At 50.8% G+C, this 23320-nt stretch overlaps 2 protein-coding genes across 2 annotated transcripts; one reads left to right on the top strand and one right to left on the bottom strand.

The window, feature by feature from the left end:
• Positions 1-7647: 7647 nt before the first annotated feature.
• LOC100904568 (synaptophysin) lies at positions 7648-23269 on the bottom strand. The gene is made up of 6 exons (XM_018640034.1): positions 23154-23269; positions 8855-8921; positions 8546-8661; positions 8233-8434; positions 7962-8156; positions 7648-7836 (listed from the first exon to the last, which is right to left on the bottom strand). The coding sequence occupies exons 2-6, from the start codon at positions 8912-8914 to the stop codon at positions 7648-7650; spliced, it is 762 nt and encodes a 253-aa protein (XP_018495550.1). The 5' UTR covers positions 8915-8921; positions 23154-23269.
• Positions 10252-12933, top strand: chic (profilin chickadee). Its single transcript, XM_003744588.2, has one exon. The coding sequence runs from the start codon at positions 10641-10643 to the stop codon at positions 11034-11036; it is 396 nt and encodes a 131-aa protein (XP_003744636.1). The 5' UTR covers positions 10252-10640; the 3' UTR covers positions 11037-12933.
• Positions 23270-23320: the final 51 nt, after the last annotated feature.

Below are 23320 nucleotides of genomic sequence, written 5' to 3' on the forward strand. Positions count from 1 at the left end.
TTCAATGGTTGAAAACACCCAATCGTCCCATTGCTCAGATCAGTAAGTCGTTCCGTGGCTCGTCACCGCATATTTCGTGCTAGCTGTGGCGCACGAATCGACCAACTGCGGAGTCCTCGGAGCCTCGCATAGGGGATCTGAATCGGTGTTTACGAGACAAGCGAGAAACCTTCCAGTTCAGAAGGATCGTTTTGCGCGAGCGGAAGTTCAGGACGGGAATCCGAACCGCAGAAACGAGAGAGGGCTTGGGTCCAGATCCAGGTGAGTTCGGGAGAGCTTCGCGATCATCCCACAGGCACTGAACAACCGGGGAACATTCTGCAATGTTCCACGGAATGAAGCTTATGTCCGCTGCATGATAGGGTACAGGTGCAACCGTTCGAAGAGCTCAACGAGGATTCTTCGTGTGAATACTGCTAGGAGATGATCTACCGACCTCAATCACATCAATCAATATTTCGAAAGCGAATCGACTGCTAAGATGAACGGATTGATCGCGGATACTGTGGAAGATCATGAGGAAGTAGGAGGCTCGGATCGTCAGATGAACGCTCACGAGGTAATCCCCTACGAAATGAGTGCAGCATTCCACGAAGAGGGAACGGTTTCGCCTCTGGAGGAGCTGTACAAGCTGAATGAGTCTCGATGTATCCGGACCAGAAATTTCTTCGAGAACGAATTCCAAGACGACCTCCCGATAGGGCTCCTCAGATGCGGCTCAACTCGGGCAGACTATCCGTTCGAGTTGATCAAATCGAAAGCAATATTCCATTATAGCATGCTCGGATTGGAGAGTCTTTACTCTCAAGGCAACAGGCTTCAGGGATCTCTCCATGACCTTGGATGCGCAAGCTCGGAACGGAAGCAGATCATACTTCTGACCGACTTCCAGAGTCGATCAATCTGATGAATAGATGGGGTTGGTGCTCATTTCAGTTTTGCGGAATCCGGTCGTCATCCGGGGAATCATCGCTGAGCCACCCTACGTTGAGACCCTTGTCTACTTCCTAGCCCCGCATCCATGGACGCCCATATATGTAGACTCACGTTCAGACCCATTGGGCTCTCTTTATCTCCTGAATGAAGAGACATCTTTTCCCTACTGCTTAAGTTATGGGCATTTATTGTTGACAATCGGAACAGAATCCACAGTGATTCTCGCTCATGCAATATTTGTCTCACATTCACCGTTCAATCCGTCGCGAATTGAGAATAAATCCAGTCCATAAACCTGCCTCTAGGAATTTCGCCCGAGCTTTCGGTTTGCCATCAGAATTTCCAGAATCACAGAACCTAAAATCGTTCTCAACTCTGCTATCTCGTTTCCATACCTACGAGATAGAAGGCTTATTCCGACGTCGCTCTTTTTAAATTATTTCAATCTTTATAGTCATCGTGACAATTATTGTTTCTTGTTGTTGCTTTCGATAAATATTATCATCGCCCCTCCTCCCGCTTGAATACTCGATGCGCTGCTACTATGATCTCATGCTCTATCTCTTTCCCGAATAGTTTCCGAACCCGGAATGGAACGCTCGTAATTTCGCTTATTCTTACTCATGCTCGCGGTACGCGCAGTTCCCGGCGGATAAATTTCCGTATTTCATCGCGACAGCCTCGGCTTCACCCGCTTGCTATTCCTTCGAGCTTCGTCGAATTCTTCATCTCTCTCCTCCACTCGGGAGTAAGCCCGTAGACAGAAGCTTCCGTCTCTCCAACTCTTACCATATATCCATTGATCAGTTCAAAAATTCATCAATCAGCTCCTCCGGAAGCATCAGTGCCGCGCCCCTCAAAATTTCAAATCATCTTATCGAGCTCATCCGATTCTGTAAGTCATTCTGATAGCATCTATTGCGTCGCCCTCTGTTCCGAACGGACCCAGCAGGTAGAGTCGTCTGGAACCACCCCTACCAAACCTCTGGCGAAGCCTTTGTCTGCATCGCATGATATGGTCGAAAGCTGACATTGAGACGTCTAAGCCCACGAGGGTTTGACCTCCGTCGGCGGTAAGACTGGCAAATAAGTCGCCTGGCAACTCTTAACATGATGGTATATCGATGTATGATACGCGTCACAATGAAATAATACCAAGAATTCCAGGAAACATTGTTGACTCGAGACCGTCGTCGTTCTTTTCAATATACGATTTCCGTTTTCCTTCAAGAAGTACATCAATTCCGTTCGCAGGAGAACACGACCTGGTCCCAGTTATAAGTCTCCTGAAGATACTCGAGCGACCATAGTCCACACCGGGTCGAGAGTCTTCAACACCGCTCGCTAGGAGGAGTAGGTTCCTTTCTCCCCTCTTCTCACAGCAGAACGAATCGCCAGTGCATTTTTCCTGAGCGAAAATTCATGAACCCAACCAGTATCGGCTGGATTTACCGATCTTGTAATGGGGATCCGCTCGACATTCAATATTAGCGTGCGACGGTGCTCACCTCTTTCATCGTCGACTATATAAGTGTGTGTCTACTATTATATGTGTGTCTGCAGGTTGATAAATTGATACATGTATATGAGACAATATCGCTGATAGAATAGGCATAAGTATATGTGATCACTTAAATTGATTGAAATTCTCCAGGTCGTGCACATGCTCCGAGTGGCTTTGGCGCAGCCAACTACCCCCTCCCCCCTAATCTTGGAGTGAAATTGTTGAGTCATTCGCGAATGGAACCCAGTCAAATTCTTGAGGGCATCTCGCTCCACTCATTCGAAATTATTCTGAGGGAACGAATCTTAGAGTTTCACGAGAATCGAGATGGGATACTCGAGGTCACAACCTACGAAAATAATGCATTTCTCTACAAAAGATATACTTTCAATCTTTCGGGACCACATCCAAAGAAATCTTCCCGTATTCAGTTCCAAATCAGGCTCCTCGTTGATTTGAATCGATACGTATCAAAGACAGATTCTCTCTCGCTGCTATTCCTACTGAAGTCACGCAGGAGCGCCTCGTCGCAACGACTCATGTCGCAGACATGCGCTTCGTTCTTCATGAAGCAACGCGAGAGCGCATGGTCGCGTCATGCGTCTGCGCACAACGCTGTCTCAATGTTACAGTATTTGGTTTTGTTGAGTGGTGATCGATTCATACATAGGTGGAATATACGATATGAGAGATTGAATGATTTTTTTGCTGTTTGATTGGTTGCTCTAAAGACTCCCGTTCGATGGCAAGCCTCGATTAATGGCAGAGTGAATCGGGCACGAAAGGAATTCATGTTCTCGGTTCAGGAGGTCGCATTTGATGAGTCACTCGGGAGAAGTCACTACGCTAGAATACGAGGCCCCCAGTCGGCAAGTTCGAAGTATCTCGGAGATGTGTGGATGATGTGATGGTAAGTGATTGACTTGTTGGTACGAGAGGTTCGATGGGCGCCCCTATCATTTTGCTGGTTTCATGCGTTCTGCTGGTTTTGGTGGTTTTGCTGGTTCCCGCTGGTATGCCTCATGATGTCGTGAAGCAACCCACCTCTCGAGATCGCCAACCTCGGGAACGCCGTCTACCTAAGCGGGGTGTTCCGGGAGTCTGCGCGCGAACCTCCTCATGACCGAGAGTAATGATTTCTTCGAACTCAATTAAAATTTCCTTGGTTTCGAAGTCGTTGTCTTCACCTGTCACGAGATCCGACGAGGCTCACTGTGGGTAATTTGAAATTTACCTAGTGGTTTCACATATCATATGAACAAAATCAATATTCATGTATAACGTCTCCCGCCTCTGCAGGATCGCGATGATACACAAACAATCGGTGAGTGCTCCCCGTCAGAGGTAAGCGTATGTCAGGGCCGCCAATGAACGACGGATCCGAATGATTTCTTAGTTTTGATGCATCGATCTATCAATGAGATCTCGAGGCGCATCGCTATGAGTTTGGAAATGGGGTCAATCATTCCGATCGCTCGCTCATATATAACTCCACTTCAGCTCAAGGCGCGGATTTCCTAGAGGATTATGATAGAAGTGAAACGTCGCCCCAATCGGCGGAAACCTTCTGGTTGGACCAGTCTAGGCAATAAGATGTTTTCGTTCGTGAATTTGCTTGCACCGACGAGACGCGTGTGTGAATATGTATATATGTATAACTTTTCACGTCAAGAGCGAGCGGAAGAAGTATCGATAGACTCGACCCGACGGCAGGTCTTCAGGTATCTCGGAGGGATCGATCTGCTTGCTTCTCAGCGAGGGAGCAACTGCGTAGGCAAGGAATTTCCCTGCTGCGCTGGTCAGAGCGCTCTCAAAGAACTCAGTTACTGCATGGCGTCGCCTGCGTTTGCGCTCTCCGAGCGGTCAATTGTAGGTGCCAGTGTGAACTCCGAGTTCTCGCTGTCGATTCCGGACCGCCGAAAGAGCGTAATCCCCAAACGAGGCCAATATCACAAAAACCCAAAGAGGCACGTAGGTGGACATCCGACGTGAAAGTTGTCGAACTATTGTCGTTCATGATCGATGACGGAGTCGTGGATACCCATGGTTTCAGACGACTCGCCATGGGGAAAATATATTGGGGAAAAAGTTGATATCTATAATTCGGACGACTCATCCGTTGGACTGATGACTCCGGTTCGTCGACGCGGAGGGTCCATGGGGGACGCTGACCTGGCCAGCCCCGGGCGATGGGTGCCCGGAGATTGCCCGGCGCTCAGCGATATTCTCGCCAATGGGTTCTCGTGCTCAATGTTCGTATCTGACATCATTGAATCATGATGATTTCCGTGATGCGAGCTTCATTCCGCAAACGCCCCCCCATGAGGCTATACTCCGATCTTATTCCTAGCTCTTGAAGAATTTGCGGACCCGCAGTCAGGAGGAGCATGGCGGAGCCCCCATAATAGTGAGGCGGGAGCCTCTAGCTAACCCGATCTTAAATCAAAGTCCTCAGTTCCGATAAGGAAATCATTGAAATCGAGAAAACGTCGCGCACCCTTGATACTCTCTTCCATCATCCCTGTTTGCTGTTGTCAGCTGCCGTCTTTGAGGGTCTCTTCTACCGCCGGGAACGTATGCGGAGTACTTCCGAAAAAACAAGGGTCGATTGGCTCGGTAGGGAGCAAACTGCCTGCTGGTACTTTCCGTTCAGAACGAACGCGCTGTCCCCATTGTCCTCCTCTCACTTGTGCCCCCTAAATTATCTCAATACACTCTCTGCTTTCCTACCGGATCCCAGATTATATCCCTTTCCTCTCCACGACATCCACTTGCGAGATTCTCTTGATGACAGCTTGACTACCGGGTATGCATCTCAGTTCCTAGACGAAAATTAATCAGTCAGTAAACCCGCGGGAACTAGCTTTCGTATCACAATAAATAATTGGGTGATCATCCGCCAAGCAATCAGCCGAATATAATCGACGCATGACATATAGTCGACGGATGCTTCTTGGGGTTGATAAGAGGGTGAGTATATCGATCAGCACTCAATACACGATAGGGCTAGAACAGAAATATCTCATCCTGCTCGATTCCCAGTAACGAACGAAGGATGCGTGATACTAGGACCGACTCGGGGTGACAATCATATGTGTGTTCAATATTAGCTATCTCCCGATCACCATTTCTCACAGATATCCGAACCGACACGAATGTGGATAATGAGATAAAACGCTCACTCTTTCAATCCTTCTGCTTGTTACGAACGAATAGAATAAAAAAGTCATCAAAATTAATGCACTCGCTGATAAGTGCGGGATCTCCATGAAGGAGTTATCCATACCATCCAACTCCATTTGGACTGTCGCGTCCTTCAATTAAGGGGATTTCTTCTAGAGTTATAGCTCATCTGCTAGATTCCCAGCGCCGTTGCCGGCGTTTCCCCTCCCGCCAGAGCGCGAGTTTTGTAATGAGGGGATGTTAATGGTTCATTGAAACCAATCCTTTTTCCTCGAAGACCGAGTCCTCGCATCGATGATCCTATAAACCATCAGTCGGGTATTGCTTGGTGATTAAAGAACATAATCGATGCCTTCAGGAGAAGCCGTAGGTCAAAAACGGCGGTGTGTCTGATTTACTCGAATTCAAGAGTACCTCGGATCACACCACAGGACTGATCATCGGCATCCGTGACGGCTACATCAATCAGCCTACACTCAATTCACGCTTCCATCCATATCGGTGTGTTCCAGACTGGATGCACATTCTTATAAAACCATACAGTGGGTGGAAGCGTTTGTACCGAAAGTATATTTTAATCAAGTTTCCTCCTGGTCTCCATTGACCCAACCCAGCTCTCGGCCGAAGCCGAGATTTTCAGATCGGAGATCGTCTCCTCTCCAGAGCCGCTCCGGAGGTAAGTCATCTATTCTATACTTTTTCCACAGTCGGTTTCTCCGTGCTTCGTGTATGCGGAGATCAGCTCGCAGGGTTATAGGCTCTTCACTGGTGTCGCTTCCGCACGCTACCTGGTTATCAAATTTTCTCTCCGCGTTTTTCCCTCAATTAGATGGTTCGTGAGTATGGATCCGGTGAGGGATACGACATTGAGACTCACTGGGATCCGTAGCCGATAGAGATCGACATCTGAATCCCGCATCCGCTCTGCGAATACTCGCAGGGTTCCCGATCAATTTCCGAATGACTTCCCCAGCCAAACAGGCATGTGCGAGTCTGGCCAATAGACACAACTCTTTCGTCTTGAGCCCGGCCGTCTAGGGCCGATGAGCCACAGAGGACGCTGAGGCCGCGCAGGAAGACTTCACGAGATTGTTGGCGCAATCAACGAGTGTTATGTGTCTGTTTCCGTGTGTGTCTCCGTGTAACCAAAACTCAACGAATGATATCAACTCAGTGAAGGTGTTCCGTCTTTCCTCTACTCCGCAGTACACAGTAGTATCAGTAATAGGCTTTAAGTCAGAACCAACAGAATATTCATTTGCACGGGTTTTTTGTAGTTTTTTGTAACGAATCCTAACGACGACAAGGCCTGCATCTGCTCGATAGACCGTCAGTACGAGTCTCCTAATCGGGACTGACCCAATGTCGACGAAAGTACTTCGGAGCGTTTGATCCAGAGGCACAGCAGTAATTAAGTTCGTGGTCGTTATCCTCTCATTCAGTTCAGAAATATTCCAGTCCAACCAGTGGATCAAGCGCTCCTTCGTAGAAGACTTTCAAAACTTCAATAACGAACCCAATCCTAGATGGGTCCCGTGATTCCCTCCAAGGGATCTCCGTAGAATCTTTCGTTTAGCTGGCTGAGTGAGTTGATGAGTTCGGTGGTTAAGACACTGTGATGTTTGTCAGAGAACCAAGCGCGGAGCAGAACTTCGTTGCCTCATACGCGTTTCTCGCAAGAGTCTAGCTGTCGATCCAGCGAATTTCCTCTCGACTTAGGTCGTCGAGAATGATCGAATCATATCCGTCATCATCATCATCATTATAATCACCCATGAAGATATCTGCGGTAGCATGGGAACTTCGACCTCGTGCCACGTTCTGTGCGGAGTTCTTTGATTCGTGGAATTAGAAGAGTAACTCAGATCACCGTGGGAGGACGCCATCAATTAGAATCGCGAATTTTGCGTCCACAGCCGAGTCTTGGCGCGGGGAATTTCCATTCTCTGATCGAAAATGCCGTGTTCGGCCGGAGGTGGCAGGAGATCTTCTTTCGATGTCAAGGATTGGTGTGATAGAGCCTCCTAGTACTGAGGCTGTTGGAATTGACCCTGCATAGGCTGAGTCGGCGACTGGGGTGGATAGGTCGCGCCGACGGGAGGATACTGAGAACCTGGAGCGCCTGGGGGTAGCTGTTGGCGATGCAGAGCCGTGTCTTTGTATACGAACCAAGTACCGGCTGTCCACAGCAATACGCAGGTGAAGCCGAGAAGCTGGAACGAACAAGTTTTACATGAGATTCGGGGATGCTTCCCTCGAGATCCGAGACGAAAATCGTGACGACTCGACGGCGCGATCCTCCTATGCGTCAGCGGTAGAATACCAAGTTGTTGCTCACCACGGATACGTTCAATGAAGAGTAATCGGCAGCTTCGTCCAGGTTGCATTTCTCGGCGATCATGTCCGCGCACACAGGTATACGACTAATAATTCTGTCAGGTGACATGTAGTATTTCACGTCGGACACTCCTTGCGCCCATGCGCACGTACCGGCAAACCAGAAAATGGTGAAGACCGCAGTCACACCAAGGTCCTGGAAGAGTTCTACCATGAAGATTTCCAGCGCTGTGATTTCTGCATGAATTCCTACGCTCAACGGGGAGACCTACCAGGATGGGGATTGTTTGGTTAGATTGGTAGAGAGCCGTTCGCAAGACGTAGACGGCGACGGCGGCTGAACAGAACATGAAGGAAAGAACACCGCAGGCAACGAAAAACTCCGGATTCGACGACAAGTTATAAGGCAGGATCACGGCATCCGTGCCTGTCGGAACGCAATCTCGAGGCACGTCGAACGGAGAGTATGCCATTCTGTGAAAATTGAAAGTTCATTGAGATTGAAGCTCGACAGCGATATGCGTTCTCATCTATTTTTACTCTCCCCGCGAATCTCTCGGATCGGAGAAGGTTACCCTGACTTGCCTGAATGGGTAGCCGAATTTCACAGTGACTGGAGCTGTGAAATTTTTACATTCTATTGTGATTTTTGTCGTGGTAGAGAAGCCAGCGGTGATCGAGAACGCAAATATGGCGAAGAACTGCAAAACGGAAGAATATCCTGTGGGATCCTATAAATCGCTGAACTTTCAGGATCATGTCGCGCCGATCCTTCTTGATTATCCTCCTCCTCTACATTCTACATGTAATTCGTCGTCCGTTTCACTTGGATGAACTAAACGCTGCGCGTGTTCTATTCGGATATTCCACCCTTACGATATGCTCATCCCTTACCGCCTGCAAGATGCGGATGAAGCCGCGCGGCTCCTTCAAGGCTGAGAAGTGCATCTCCATTTTGAGTCTGAAATGAGAAGATATTCCCTGACGTCATATTGTAGCAGAGGATGTTCTTCGAAGAGGGGGTGTATCGTGACGGAAATTCTTTAATGAGCTCCTCTCCCATGATCGGTGCCCTTTAGTGCGAGCGACTCATTCGATCTTATTCCGCACTCCGAAGCTCGACAATCATGTCGTCGTACTCATGGGGTCAGACGCGGTGCCTGAAGGTCCACAAGAATCCGGTCGGCTTCTTTCGCGAATGACCCTCGTTCGTGCCCCCCAGTCGATGCAGCAATCATAACTAGAATACGCATCTTCTCCATCCACCCCAATGAATCGACCTTTTTGAACGAGGTGTAGCTGGGAAATAATCGATACCTTCGTTCCAAGGCTCTGTCGATGGTTTGGACAGCCGAAACCGACTGCTATATTGAAGGTTGGGAACCCGTGACATCCTGTTCGAGCTCCATCTTCTCGAGCTTGGTGGGAGCAGCGCGCCGCGCAGCGATGTGAAACTGATGTGGTTCTCTTCAGGAGCAATCTTCAACACCTCGATTATGCCGCTGGATCGTTTGATGATGTCATCTCTGATCCCGAATTTCACGGGGAATCGAAACGCTATGCTCCCTTGAACTCTAGGTATGCCGAGCAGTCGCTGATTGATTTGTTCTTAATGTCCTTCGGAACCTGTCCGAGCTCGGGAGCCTCAAGCGGGGAGTCCGTTCGTTCTGATCGGTTCGCGAACTTCGCCGACATGTCCTTGAGAGGATATCTACGTTCATCGGCGACTCAATTGAGCGGAAAGTCAAGGGTCCTATCAGATGATTGAGCGCGCGACTATTGATCACGCTTCCGGAGACCTCTCACGCCATCGGCAAGGAGTGAAATGACTCAGGCCTTTGCCTGAGTCGGCAGTGCTCCCGCCAGAGCGGATTCAAAGACGCGGTTCGCATTCGAAAAGCCGATACCACTTCGATGGAAGACGTGTTTGGCAACTGCACACATGATCGCTCGTCTACAAACGCGACACATGGCGAAAAAGGATGGGTCGACGACGGAGCCGCAAGTAGGCCTACGGTCGAGCGCATCTCCACGTCAGAAGTCGTAATCGTCAACCATACAACGTCATATGAGATTGTTGCACAAATAAGGGAAAGCCCTTGTGGAAATGTGTCATCGAAGCGCAGCGATGACAAACTGGGAATTTCGAATTTTGGCGCGTGTCATGCAAGCGATGACAGAGACAGCCGATGGGAGAGGGTAACAGCGGCCTGTAACCGCCGCCGCTGCCTCAGCCTCCGCCAGGGCAGGCGCCGCCGCCGCTGCTGCCCAGACACCACACCACCACACCACTGTCGACGACGACGACGACGATAAGACGCCATATTGAGGGCGGCCGGCGGTAGTTTCCAACCGAGCAGCGCCATATTGGTAGAACTCGTCGGCGAGTTGTGAGCAGCAAGCATCCGCCTAGAGTGAGTAAGCAAGTCAGTCAGCCAGTCTTGAGCTACTCGGGCCTTACTTCTCGGGCGTTTCTGTTCGAGAGCTCTGTCGAATCATCTGTGAACAGCGGCGTATGTGGATTGTCTGGTGTCCGAACAGCGGACGGCCGACGGTTAGCAGCAGCAACAGCAGCAGCGAATAGCAGCGATCGGATTAGTTGTACGAGCCGCCGCCGTTGCAGCGCAGTGTACTTGTGTAGAACTTTCCAGAGGTGCTCCACGCCCATATAAAGTTCAGCATGTCTTGGCAAGCGTACGTCGACAACCAGATCTGCGCGTTCGTTCAGTGCAAAACGGCCGCGATCGCCGGTCTCCAGGATGGCTCAATTTGGGCGAAGTACGAAGCCACGCCGGCGAACGTTATCACACAGGCCGAAATGAAGGCGATCATCGACACGATGCGCAACAACCCGAGCAAGTTTCTCGAGAGTGGAATTCATCTCGGCGGTGAGAAATATATCACCATTTCTGCCGACGACAAACTCGTTCGAGGACGTAAAGCAACCTCGGCGCTGATTGTCGTGCAAACCAACACCCTGGTGCTGGCAGTTGCCACTCAGGACGGCTTCCCCCCTGGTCAGCTCAACTCGATCGTTGAAAAACTCGGAGATTACCTCCGCAGCACTAACTTCTAAGCAGTGTCTCTTCGTTTGTCGAGTGTTCTGGTTCATCGTAGTCTCCGGAGTCATTTAAACAGCCAACCAATCAAGCGAGCCAGTCAGCGACCGAACAACCAGTCAGTCAGTCAGCCCGGCTGCCTGCCTTTCTGCCGAATTCCCGATTCGTTCGGAATTGCTCCGACAAGCATGCGTCGTAATCTTCGCCGTTCTTGCCCTCATTGAAGTTTTTCCCCGCTGAAAGTATATCAGTGAACTCCCGCAGTCTCTCGAACTCTCCTGTCTGCCGAACCAACCCGACTCCCGAAACTCCCAGGAGCACCCTCAGCCTCTCAGAGGACCCAACCCTCGGAAGAGCTCTGCTCCGGCTCGCCCGACAAGCGGGCAAGCAGGCAGGCAGGAGAACGGACTCGGGAGAAGGAGGGTGTGGGACTGCTTGGCTTGGGAGCGATGTATGAGTGAACTCGGAGGCTCCGTACGGTGGAACGACCGACGTCGTGTCAGACACTCGAACGCTCATTATTCGGAACCGATTCAAAACGGCGACTGAGGTGAACTTCGCGAATACGGGAACACCGGCAAGCCTGCTGAAGAATGAATGGATGAATCAGGTGGAACGGAGGACAACATCAACGCAATGAACCAAGCTAAAAATCGCAAATGAAGAAATACCACGATATTCAACAACATAGATCGATATGAACGGAATGGAAATGGAGGAGAGCCGCAGCGTCAGCAAGGAGGAGCACGATGAGGAATCGCGGATCCTTGGTTAGCTGTGCAGAAAAGAAAAATCAGCTGCGGAAACGAGGAACGACAGTGGAAATTTTCGTTGTACTTTTGTTTACCATTTTTATCATTATATAATGAAATGATAATTGAGAAGATGAATGGAGAAGATAATTTCCTTGTAATTTTCAATCGGCGATCGTGCAGTCTGGCACTTCCGCTAGACGGTGAGCGTAATCCTAGGCTCAAAATTTCAGGGGACTTCTGCCTCAGTTTCCATGTTTGTTTGCTGACTTTCCTTTTTCGGATGCTCCTCTTGACACGAGGGTCGGGGTTTCAAGGAACAGAAAAATTTCTTTCGCTCTGAGGAGCTGCGTATCCGGAAGAATTTCCCAAGCTAGATTAGAGGGAGGAACGGTTCAAAGCATGGGGGATCATTTTCCGGGATTCCGGGCCGCATCTCCAGTCTGCTCTCGGGGTGGAAGCTACCGCATGCAACGCAGTATAGATCAGTTATCCGGGAACTGTAGACGCGCAGTTCCATGCCTCAGGAGGGCACTCAGGAATGAGTGAACTGAGGAGGAATCTCAGCGGTGAATATTCCCCAACTTGATGACAAATGCAACCCGCCGTTCCTTTCTCCGAGCGAGTATCTTAGTCAAAAGTGAGAAAACAAGGAGCCAGTTGATAGTAGCATCCCCAAATCCGCTCACTTCTATTCGATATGAACTCGATTCGAGTTCTCTTCCAGTCTCACCTCCCATCTGAGGGCTCAACCATTTGGCGTAGGTAGCTGCTCCTAGATCGGCTGGTTAGGTAACCCGAGTAGAGTGACAACGAATTTCCTTTTCAACTTGTCAAATAGTGATCGAAGATGACGATTGTCAACCGAGACATCGACGAATTATAATCATTCATCGGTGTCTCTCCCGAAGGATGCTCGGTGCATATGGTAGGCAGATCGTAGAAGCTTGTGTGAGAATTGAATCGCCCGCCCGAAAGGCGACCAGCAACACGTGGAAATCTGTCGTTTTCCCTATTATACACAGGAGTTGAAGCGATCGAGTTTGAGTATTCGCCGATCAGCAGAGCAAACGAACAGAATGCTACTTCTTTGATAACCCGAAAGACAACAAACGCAGATCAATAATAAAGGAACAATGAAGAAGATCATTGAAGATTGAAATTCCTCCTCTTCGAGCTATATTGTGAGAGAGTGCCAAATTTTGGACATACTGACCCAAATAATAGCAAACTTCGAAGGGAAACATATTCAGAATGGACTTACGTTACCATCTCTGAGTGTAGGTGTCTACTTTTCGAATTCATGGTGATGACGAAGGTCGATGATGAAAATAATGATTATTATAATATTGAATGATGATAATTACGAAAATAAAGGGAGCAAGAAGTCTGAATCCCATGGAGCTTGATTACGATCGGGCAAACACCTTCCGGGGCAAAGAGTCGAAACTGTTGGAAAGAATATATTTTCAAAGGATCGCTGGAGAGCGGGGAGTAGTGTGTCCCAAGGATTCGGGCTCGGGGCGTAGTAGCTAGGTCCGACAACAGGGATGGGACTCATCGGAGCGGGGCAATTAATTATCCCCAATTCAGTCGCTCGAACACAAGTATGCGTGCCGTCTCGCGGCGGTCACCGACATTGCGGTGACAAGCAAGTACCAGCCGAGAGCTTGTTCTTTCGTCGGATGCGGGAATCGACGTATGTACAATGAACGACGTCCCTCTCGCGTCCTGTTTATGGAGTCCGATTCGTCTTGGCGACTGCCACAGCGTCCTGTCTTCGCCAGCCCGGAGTCTGGAGGGCGCAGACGGGATCGCCGAACGATTCTGACTAAGTCATATCAAATAACTTGCTCCTTCAGATTTCCGAGGAGCGCGGAGCCGAAACACCGGTGTGGTCTTCGATCGTGTTCTCCTAATTTTCGTAAAAGACGCCAGTTCCAATTCTTCGATTTTCTGGAGGGATCGGCGTATCCCGCCGTCAACCCCGCGACCCTCTTGCATCGATGAACGACGGCAAGGGGAAATTCTGGCGAGAGATCCGGAGACGCCAGAGGTCAGTAGCCGGCGAAGAGACAACGCAGGATTCTTTGCAACGATGTCCTAGCTCTGGCAGCAACCAGCTGATTCCAGTGATTATCCGTTGGGTCGGAGCAAATAATCCACGCTCCTCACTCCGGAACTCAAAAATCGGAGGGGAATTATAATACGGCGCGTGAAGCGCACGGTGGGTGCGATAAGCTCCACTGCAGGCCGGGCTACGTGGCGAGGAAACGTTGTGAACCATTAAAACTCGGGCAATCAGCGCTGAGGCATCCGCTATAGGTAAGCCTGTGGCTGCTCAGTGTGTTGTTTGCTCGCGCGCTCGCTGAAAACTCTCAGCTGCGGGTTCTATTTTTTCTGAGCTTGGACTGTGTGACAGTCGACTGTGGCAAGAAGCCGATTGACACTTTTATCCTAGAATGCTCGCGTAGGAGGACAACGGCAGCGGCTCGGTGGGCAGAAACCGGGAGACCCCATGAGTCTGCTGTGAACCTAAGGCCTTAGTCATGGGTCGACCGCTCGAAAATTACGACCCATGGGCAGACATACCAGCCGGCGGCTAAGCGGCGGGAAAAACGAGTGCATGAGTTGACTCATTCGTTTTCTCTCTCGTTCACAAAGTCACAAACTACTAAACTAACCCATTCGAACGTAGACCTCATGGAAGAGCTTGGCGAGAGCGCCACGCTTCGACGCGGGACGACATTCGGCTGAATGCAAATAGTCGCTTTCGGCCGGCGGCTGCGCCTCAGGAGAGCAGCTACTGTCCTGAAGGCTATTTTGAGCTGCTGGAGAAGATTATCAGCTCCGCCGAGACTCCTCGTTCCGCATAGGGATACATATTCGCGCTAAGGTACCATCAGCGAGCGCTCCGAAGGAGCGTGGAAGAGAGGAAGGATCCTGCCGAAACTACCTAGGTTTACGTCGATTATCGCGGTGCTGATCAGAAGGTTTTCGATTGCAAGGGATCGCACGGGTTGCTCATTGTGATTGGCTTCTGATACCGCTCTATCGTTCCAAGTACATTCGGGGATTTAGGGCGCCCGGCTAGCTGCGTGCATCCCAGAGCTGGAGGATTTCAGCTCATGCTCTCATGTCCCGTAATTTTCAGTTCGTCAACCGTCGAAATTTCAGACGCAATGAGGAGTTCGGAAGGGGGATCCGGAGACGAGCTGCGAAGTGTCAGCCACCGGTGGCGGCAGAAGATCGCTCGTTCTAAGTATCGTGGTTATCGACAGCGGGAGCTCCTAAGTCTTCGGTTGGCTCTTCCGGGAGACGATACTCGCATCATCGACTGTCTAGTTGCGGGAATGCGCGACTCGGTGGAAACATCCGTAGACTTGGGCTGCTATAATGAGGTCTCTCGACCCCTGATCCGAATGAGGCGGGTGCCCTCTGCCCTCCCGGGCTGGGTTTTCTCGACGCAGATCGCCAGACCCAGCGATGATATAGACTCAGAGCTCGACATTTTCTATTTTGGCTCAATCCGACCCTAGCGTATGAGGCTCCAACCATAGGCAGGTCGGCAGGGCCTGAGGAATCTACACCAGCATTTGCCCGTGGAGGATGTGCACAATGGGAACTAGTTCTCGATGGAGCCGGCCGCTGCGTTCGAATCAGTAAACTTCCGCACGAGGGAATGTCTACGTGTTCAATGCGAAAACGCTCCTAAGTTGCCGGTCGCCCGGACTTCGGGACTATCCCTCAGTCTGTCGGAGGATCTCTAGGGAGACCCTATTCAGAATAGATTATTTCAGTTCATGGGCAAACGAGGAGTCTTGATCATGTTGATGATCGTGAGCTCTCTCCTTGTCGCAGAATTTTCGGACCGACCCTCCAGCAGCTCTGTGGAACTCTAGGAAGATAACTTTTTCTTCTTCGAACTGGGGTCGTGTGCGGAAGGGAACGGATTGGATAGTTTTTTCAGCAACACGAAGGAACTGCTAGCCCCAATTCGGCAGCATGCAGAATTCATTTTCCATGTGTCCTCTATTCTTTGGCTCTGCTGACTCACTCAGTCTGACTGAATGAGTGAAAGTCTAAGAGAGCCTCCGACCGGATGCTAAAGTGTCGGAGGCGTCATTTCTCCAGTTCCAGACTGGACGACTATTATCGACGAGCTCTGCTTTCTCGACTTCTCCGAGACCGATCGCCTGGGCGAGAGGAAATAACAATATCTGTGGTTGTCCACAGCCGATGTTCCGCCCTGGCGAGGCGCTGCGGCTTTCAATCGTCGCTCTAAGTTCCAGCGAAGGCAACTCGGGAGACGTCGCACGGGCTCGAGCGTTCGCCAATTCTCGATAGCGAAGACTTTGAGGTCGAGATCGGTCGAGGAGAAACCGCAACTTCTTCCCCCTGTTTCCAGCGAAAGTGTATGACTCACTAGTTTTCCCAAAAACCCGTCGCGCTTTTCAAGGGAAAACTTCCTGTCGTCTCAATTGTGACGTCTCTCCAGTATGCAAGGGCATGCTCTGATCGAGTTGAGCTCCAAGAGCACCGTCGATTCTGAATTTATTCACCAACAGCCTGAGCAACCTTGTCGCTGCCGCTGTTCGATACCGCAGTGAATTGGGATCTCCGTGAGTAGGTACTTGCCGATGAAAGCCTCCATCGAGAGATTAGATGCCGATATTGTGACTCTGGTGAGCAGAGACCGACGAAAGGAATGGATTGTCCGTCATCGGTCTGGTGTCGATACAGAACGAGCGGCGGACACGTAAAAAGAAAGAACACCGGACAGATAGGCTCTGTTGCATTTGATGAAGCATTCCGTTCACCATCGGATGCTCTCCCCTTGCTCACGCCGCGCCGTGAAGAAGTTTCCAGACAGTGGATTCCGCTATTCAAAATGTTCTTCTGCATCTGCAGCGTTACACTTTTTTTGAGTTCGCTCTTAGCGCGGAGCCATGCATCGGAGGAATCTTACTTAGCGGCCCATCGCCTTTCGCAGCGATGGGTGTCATCGCTTCCACTTAGCCACACTTCAAGGCGCTACAATGTCGAAAGGGATTTCGATCGTTACGGACTTTTTGTTCTGCAGGCGAGTCCGCATGCAGCGGCTCACGGCGGAGACTAAGTGTCCCTCCGCGGAATTTTCGGCTCACACTTCATGCTGTAGAAAGTAAGCGGCTAATGATGGCAATCCCAGACCACGCGTTCAGGAAGTATCCACTTTCCTGGTCTGGTCCTCGAGGGGCATGATCGCTCATAGAGAGCTCATCGGCTCTGTCCGCGTGAATTAAATTCGATCGTAGGTTCACTCGAAACATTTCACGCTTCTGTCCTGGTACAGTCCGAAAACCGGGTCAACGAAGGAGAGTTCGCTCTCGGTGCGAACCGAGTCCAACGAGCGAACAGCTAGACTCGGAACAGATGATGAGGTTAAGCCGTTAGGCACGGGTTTGATAATCGAGTCTCGAATCCCAGCTGTACCTAATGATTCAGATTTTGATGTGAAGTCGAGCATGCCGCACATCGTGTAGTCCGCGATCGTTGGTAGGACTCGAGCGAGCGAATTATTTCGAGACAAGAGAGCCTAGCACAGCGAAGGAAATAAGTTTCGAGCTCATTCGCAATCTGCGGGCGCTACTGAAATAGCCTTTACCGCCATCGTACTATTAGTGATTTTTGAGGCCTTAGCGCGATCATGTACGATATTTTCCTCGATTCAAGACGCGACGTCGAGAGAGTTCCCCCGCGGTTTCTGTTCGAGCTCCCAGCTCAGTCGATGGTCCCGAACGCTTTCGTGAGACAATGTTCAAGACGATACTGTTTTTTTTTCCAGCGTCCGTCAACGGGTATTCCATCTTTTCCGCTGGTCCGCGGGTTCGGCCGTTTCGTTCGCTTCTTTTTGGTGTTAGCGAGAGCGACTGAGTGAGTAAGTGTGTGCCTCTCGGAAAGGTTTTCTCCGAGCTTCATTCCAAGAAAGGGAACGACGGAAAGAAAGCGAGAAAACTTCCCGACTTCTTTGGAGGGGCTGGCTTTTTCATGTTTTCTCTGCTCGGTGAATCTGATGCAGGATACTGGTGCCGGATCGCTCATCCGACGCTTCACACCTTCCGAGATGACTGTCCACGAACGTACTCCGTTTTTAGCTTCCGTTGTCTTTCTCAGTAGGGCTCCCTTCTGGAAGCATCGTACTGGACAGCGGTAGTATTGACGTTAGTTGAACGCCGCGCCGTCGACCGTCAGCACTGACCGGCGGAACTCGATATAAATAATAATCTCTGGTGTGAGTCATAACCTTGCGGCCTCCGCAATAGCTGATTTCCCCATAAATAATGCCGTCTTATTGAAGGGACGATGAGTTTGAGAACTTGAAACATCGACCTGTTCGTTTCATCGAACTTGCGTCAATTAGCTCAATCCCGCTTTTCATGGCATTGCTCTCCTTTCTCTCAGCATATGCTAACTAGGGTCAGTCCCCGAATGTCCAACGAAAATCTCCTCCTGAGGCTCCTATTGTTGAGTTCTCGGATCCGGCGGAGATATCCATGGGGCTCCCGTTATTCAGACCGGAGCTCGAACTCGCTCATCGAAGTTTCTGGTGCTCGTCACGACGGCCGATTCGCTCACTGAAACGGTGAGCAGCTCAAAAGCAACAGCTGTGCGCTAGCCGCAGGCGAGACGGCTGTCGCTCCCAATATCAAATGCACAACACGCTGACTCTGGCAGCTCAGAGGGATACGCTCCCGAGGCAGACTGCGGTAGAATCTGATGTCCGAGATCATACGTTTTGTCGCTCATTGTTTCGGCTTATGCGCGTCGTAAATTTCTGGACATCGGACAACTCCCCGTTTTGGCGGGTCCAGTTCTTTATAACAACTCCGATGTCATCTTGGGAGGAACCGGCCGTCCGGAAGCCATCGATTCATCGACCTTGTGTGCGAGAAAGCTCCTAGCGTCAATTTATTCATGGATCTTTATCTAGCATCGAGCCGCTGGAATGAAGGCCCGATCCGTACCATTCCGAAGGAGCTTCTTCGCTGTGCTGTAGACGATGCCTTATTTGGTGGACACGCCTGCATTCAATGAATGTGTGACAATCCGTGACTGCGAGCGACAAATTAGGATTTGTTCGACATCACATGGATTGCGGACAGCAGCAGCAGCCACAATGGTGGTTTCGGTTGTGTCGATTCTAAGAAGTTCTGCAACCCAGCCGAGTTTCATTCGAATTGAATCCGGAGCTTTCTGGACGAACAGATCGGACCGAACGTCAGTTCTCAGTTTAGAACTTGACGTCGCGATGGCCCGGTGTCCGCGTGACCCCGGACGGAATATAATAGCGCTTCTCCTCCACACACCTTCAAAGCCCCGTTAGTAAGCGGTATCCGTCCATCGTTCATCCCATTCTCTCATGAGCCCAGATTGAGATGACATTGCTGCTGAGAAGCATTGTGCTTCGAATGAATCTCTCTGCTCGTCTTCAGGTAGTACGCGCGAAGGCCAACTCCAAGTTCAAGATCGCGCAGACCGAGTCGCGACCACCGTTATCGGAGGGCGTTCGGCTAACCACGAGTGTTCCATGATCTCGCTGGCTATTTTCATGCGGTATCTGATACCTAGATCGAGAGGTGTGAGGTACAACTGGCCGTCTCTGCCGAGCCCGAGTCGATTCCACGCTGAGGGTCCGTTCAGGAATGATGGACGACTCAACGGGTCCACCGACGAGCGAAACGACTCCGACGGCCGAAATGACGACACCGTTTTGTTGGGAGAATGGCTTGCGGAGCAGGATAGTGCTTCATTTTGTGGGAATGCGGTAACGACGGCTTGTGACGCGTGAAACATATTCTATTCTGCACCTTTTTAGAAAAAACAGGTGGATTACGCGTTAGCCACCGCGTGCTTGGATGCTCTCTTCGGGAATTACGTCAACCTGAATTTGTGTAATCAGTGGGCTTGAACGCGCTGCCGGGATTCGTCGGCTCGTCTCCGACGGAGAATTTCAGCGGTGCATCATTGGCTCGATGATTCGGTTAGGCAAGTGAGGATTAATGCTCTCCGTATCCGGGACCGTGGACTCGAGATTTTGGATTCTCAAATCTCTCTGTGAGAGGACTCCGATCCCTCATGATATGATAAAGCTAATCCGTCTCGGTGTAGGGCGGTTCCGCAGTCTAATCAGTGAGCCGGTTGGGCAGCCCATGCTGAGTGAGTGCATTAAATTTATTAGAACCCGCAAAGCACATTCATCAATGACGGAACATGGCCTCGTGAGCGACGACTATGTACGACGACTTGACCAACATGTTGTTAAGAACCGCGTTGACATTTCACTCAGTTTCCGGCCCGGCCCAAACTCGTTAAAGCAGCTACCGGTAGACGAAACCGAGCGTTTCCTCGTGGGCTCCCCTGACCGGCCTGGCGACTTCATCGCCTGTTTTGCCCCTGCTCTTCTTGGCTCTTGCCATCAGTCGATCCGGGACAACAGATGGGAAGCACCAGAGAAACGTACTCGTCAACTACATCCCCTTCTCGACCAATCCTGCCGCAGAACATTTTGTTTTGGTGTTCGATGTGACGGCACGCTCAACTCGAGGCGCTGTGCTGATTCGCCGCAATGGCCACCTGAGGGAGCGGCGAACATTTATACGGTGCATAAGAATGATTGCATCTCATTCGCAAAGATATAATCGGCGACAAGTCATTCATCGCTCGGATTCGCTCGCTCAGCGAGCGCGTCTCCTCGGGATTCACTCTTAGTTAGGCAGTCAGTCTAAGACTCACACCCAAGCTAGCCCGGTTCAGCTCTGATTCGGATTTCCTTCGCATCCGACGGCGGCCAGACGGCACGGAAATCCCCAGACGCGTTCCCACGTGCGCTGGCTCCGGTTCCGACATGTCGTCTCCCCTCCGACCGCGTCTACAATGTCGCAGCCATCATGAATATGGCTTCGGGATCCCTGGTCACTACGGGACCCTTCAATGTTTTCGGTGGGATTCGGAAAGGGTGGCTTGTCCCTCTCGAGAGCCTTTGGGTGTGGAGCCTTTGGGCTGGCCTGAGTCCCGTTTTCTCTGACAGCTTCCGGAGACGTCTATGACGGTTCGGGACACGACTGGGAACGTAGTTCGAGGGTGGTGAACGAAAACTGCGCCACGGGATGCAATTACGTGTCTCCGGAAGAACCTCAAGAGCTGGACGGAGGGAAGAGCCCACCACTCGATGGTTTCTGTTTGATTCAGTCTGATGTAATTTCAAGCCCATTCACTATGTAGTCGTCAATAGGTATGAACAGTCCAGTTTTTCCGTCATTTGAAACAGTTGAATGACTTCGCACGTCGGAAAGCGACTACGCTTCGGCTTTCGCTCATACCTGAGGAACGGTTCGCAATCAACGCCCACGAAATGCTCGGAGTGATTCGGAGGAGACGAACGAAAATTGTTTCAACTGAGGTGGAAGAGCAGCTCGTAGTGCGGGTTTCGGGAACCGTCCCCAGATTGTGAAACGGCGCTCCCGACGCTGCCCAGCCGATAGAAGTTCCCGATGGATTGATTGTTCCTTCGAGAGGATTTCGTCGGATGCGACTTATACCCATCGGGAGTTTTTTGATGGAGGAAAATAAGCGGAAGAGCTAACCAAGGAAATCTGAGAATTCATTGAGCGAATCAGAGCTCTCAAGGGTAACAGGCCTTACAAGTCGCTTGTCGGTGGTCAGCGGAGCGTCTTTGTGAACATCGACTAGTGAACACCTTTGCTCGAATTAGGAGAGAACGCGTTGAATGAATGACTGATCTTCTTCGCAAGAGCGTGCCGCGTCTGGCAGCTTGACCTTTAGCGGACTCCCGAACGACGGCCGGATATCGCTAGCAAATCCATGCCGAATCTTTGCTTCATTAAAGCATCTCCCGGGGATTCTTCCAACATCAGAAACTTCAATGATTTGGGAAAATTCCGAGCTGCCCATGAAAAGCGTGCTTGTGGGCTCATTCGTTCCTGATAACCGAGTTAGCCGACCGATCAGCCAATGATCGAGCTTTCAGCCGTGCGTGACTTTCTGACGATTGAATCCCATACGAAGGTGTCAACAAACTTGCGATCAGATCGCTTCTGTCCGGAGATAAGCGCCGGTATCGAGTTCTAGCGCGCTCGCCATCATGGGTGGATTCTGAGGCATTCACGCCTCGCTGACCCACGGACATCTCTGTCCTTAGCCAGGAGCTAGGTAGCTATTCAACAGCGTTGAGGCTCCTAAACGTAGGTCCACTAGATTTTCTGCTGAATCTATGCAACTACGGGAGCTGTTGCGTGGTACGCTGCGGCAGCTTCTACAATTGGTTCTTGCTAACTAGCTAAACCGACTCGCAGGGTTTTCCAGCCATCGGTCGGTACAACAAGAACGCGGAGACGGAGCCGAAAGGTTGCCGAGGAAAAGAAGAACGCAGTGATGTGTTGTGAGCTACATAAGAAGAACAGCAGAACCAACCGCCTGAATCATCCAGCGAACCCAAAGTTCCCTGAGACACCGATGAGTGAGCGAGCGATCGACCGACTGACTGGCGAACCAACAAAGCAAGTAAGCAGCCAGCCAGCTAGTCCGCCGGCCGAGGGAGCAGCATTCACTCAGGAAGTTGGCGAAATTCACACCCCGACCATCAGAAGTCAGAAGAGCATCCTCTCTCAACTCAAGAATCCTTTCGATCTGTCAACTTATACGAGTAGCTCGAAGGGACGAAACGCAGCGTAGCAGCGAATAAATTCTGACCGAATCTTCCCCGACCAAAGGTCATCCACGAGGAACGGCTCTCTATGCCCATTCACCGGACCCTTGGATAGGATCCTTTTTTCCAACTATACCTCTCTGCAGCCCGATACATGGAAATTCTGCTGAGGGGGAAAATTTGATATCCACCGTTCGTCTTGGACCCCTTGGACACGTCACCTCCGGAACGGAGATCCTTCAGCAAAGCGTGGCTTAGAGTTACAAGACCGGGGTCCGAGTGACGATCAGTGACAGTGAGCGTCACGTGACCCAGTAAAACCGTTCGATTCGGGTCAACTACGTGTATTCACCAGGAGTTCCCGAATCGACTGTCGGTGGTTGGGATCTGGCTCACCATGCTTCGAGGGGAACCGAACTCTATCGACAGTGCACCCTCACACAGAGTACGTGGTCTCTGTGGGTCTCAATTCGCCGTAGTTTGTAGAAACAAGAACCAACATGGCCGCCGGGGCCCTATGCGGGTATGTTGGAGCGGAAAATCGCGACACTACGAGCATCTCTCGAGCTCGAGGACCAGACCCGTCTCCGTGAGACGTCTTCCTCCGATCTGCGACCGAATCCCGAAGGGTCACGTCATCAAGATGTTGTAACTTGAAGTTTCCTTATACTTACCCGTGTCGTTCGACGGAACTCTTGAGAATTCCTCGGTCGTGGTCGCCGCGGTCGTCGCGGTGTTATCTTCGGCTGTTCTTCCTCCCCCGCGACGAACTCCTCCGTCGGCCACTCCGACCTTCACTTTTACACGCGGTCGGCTCTCCTCAGGAACAACCAGAGTGCAG

This window comes from Galendromus occidentalis, unplaced genomic scaffold (genome assembly GCF_000255335.2).
Source record: "Galendromus occidentalis unplaced genomic scaffold, Mocc_1.1 scf7180000077471, whole genome shotgun sequence".
NCBI classification, from domain to species: domain Eukaryota; kingdom Metazoa; phylum Arthropoda; class Arachnida; order Mesostigmata; family Phytoseiidae; genus Galendromus; species Galendromus occidentalis.

Excerpts from the sequence above, each read along its gene's own strand:
- LOC100904568 (XM_018640034.1), bottom strand. The coding sequence starts at position 8,914 with ATGGAGATGCACTTCTCAGCCTTGAAGGAGCCGCGCGGCTTCATCCGC. Across the intron at positions 8,435-8,545 it reads AAATTCGGCTACCCATTCAG|AATGGCATACTCTCCGTTCG; the intron begins GCAAGTCAGGGT and ends CAATTTTCACAG. Across the intron at positions 8,157-8,232 it reads ACCAAACAATCCCCATCCTG|GACCTTGGTGTGACTGCGGT; the intron begins GTAGGTCTCCCC and ends GAACTCTTCCAG.
- chic (XM_003744588.2), top strand. The coding sequence starts at position 10,641 with ATGTCTTGGCAAGCGTACGTCGACAACCAGATCTGCGCGTTCGTTCAG.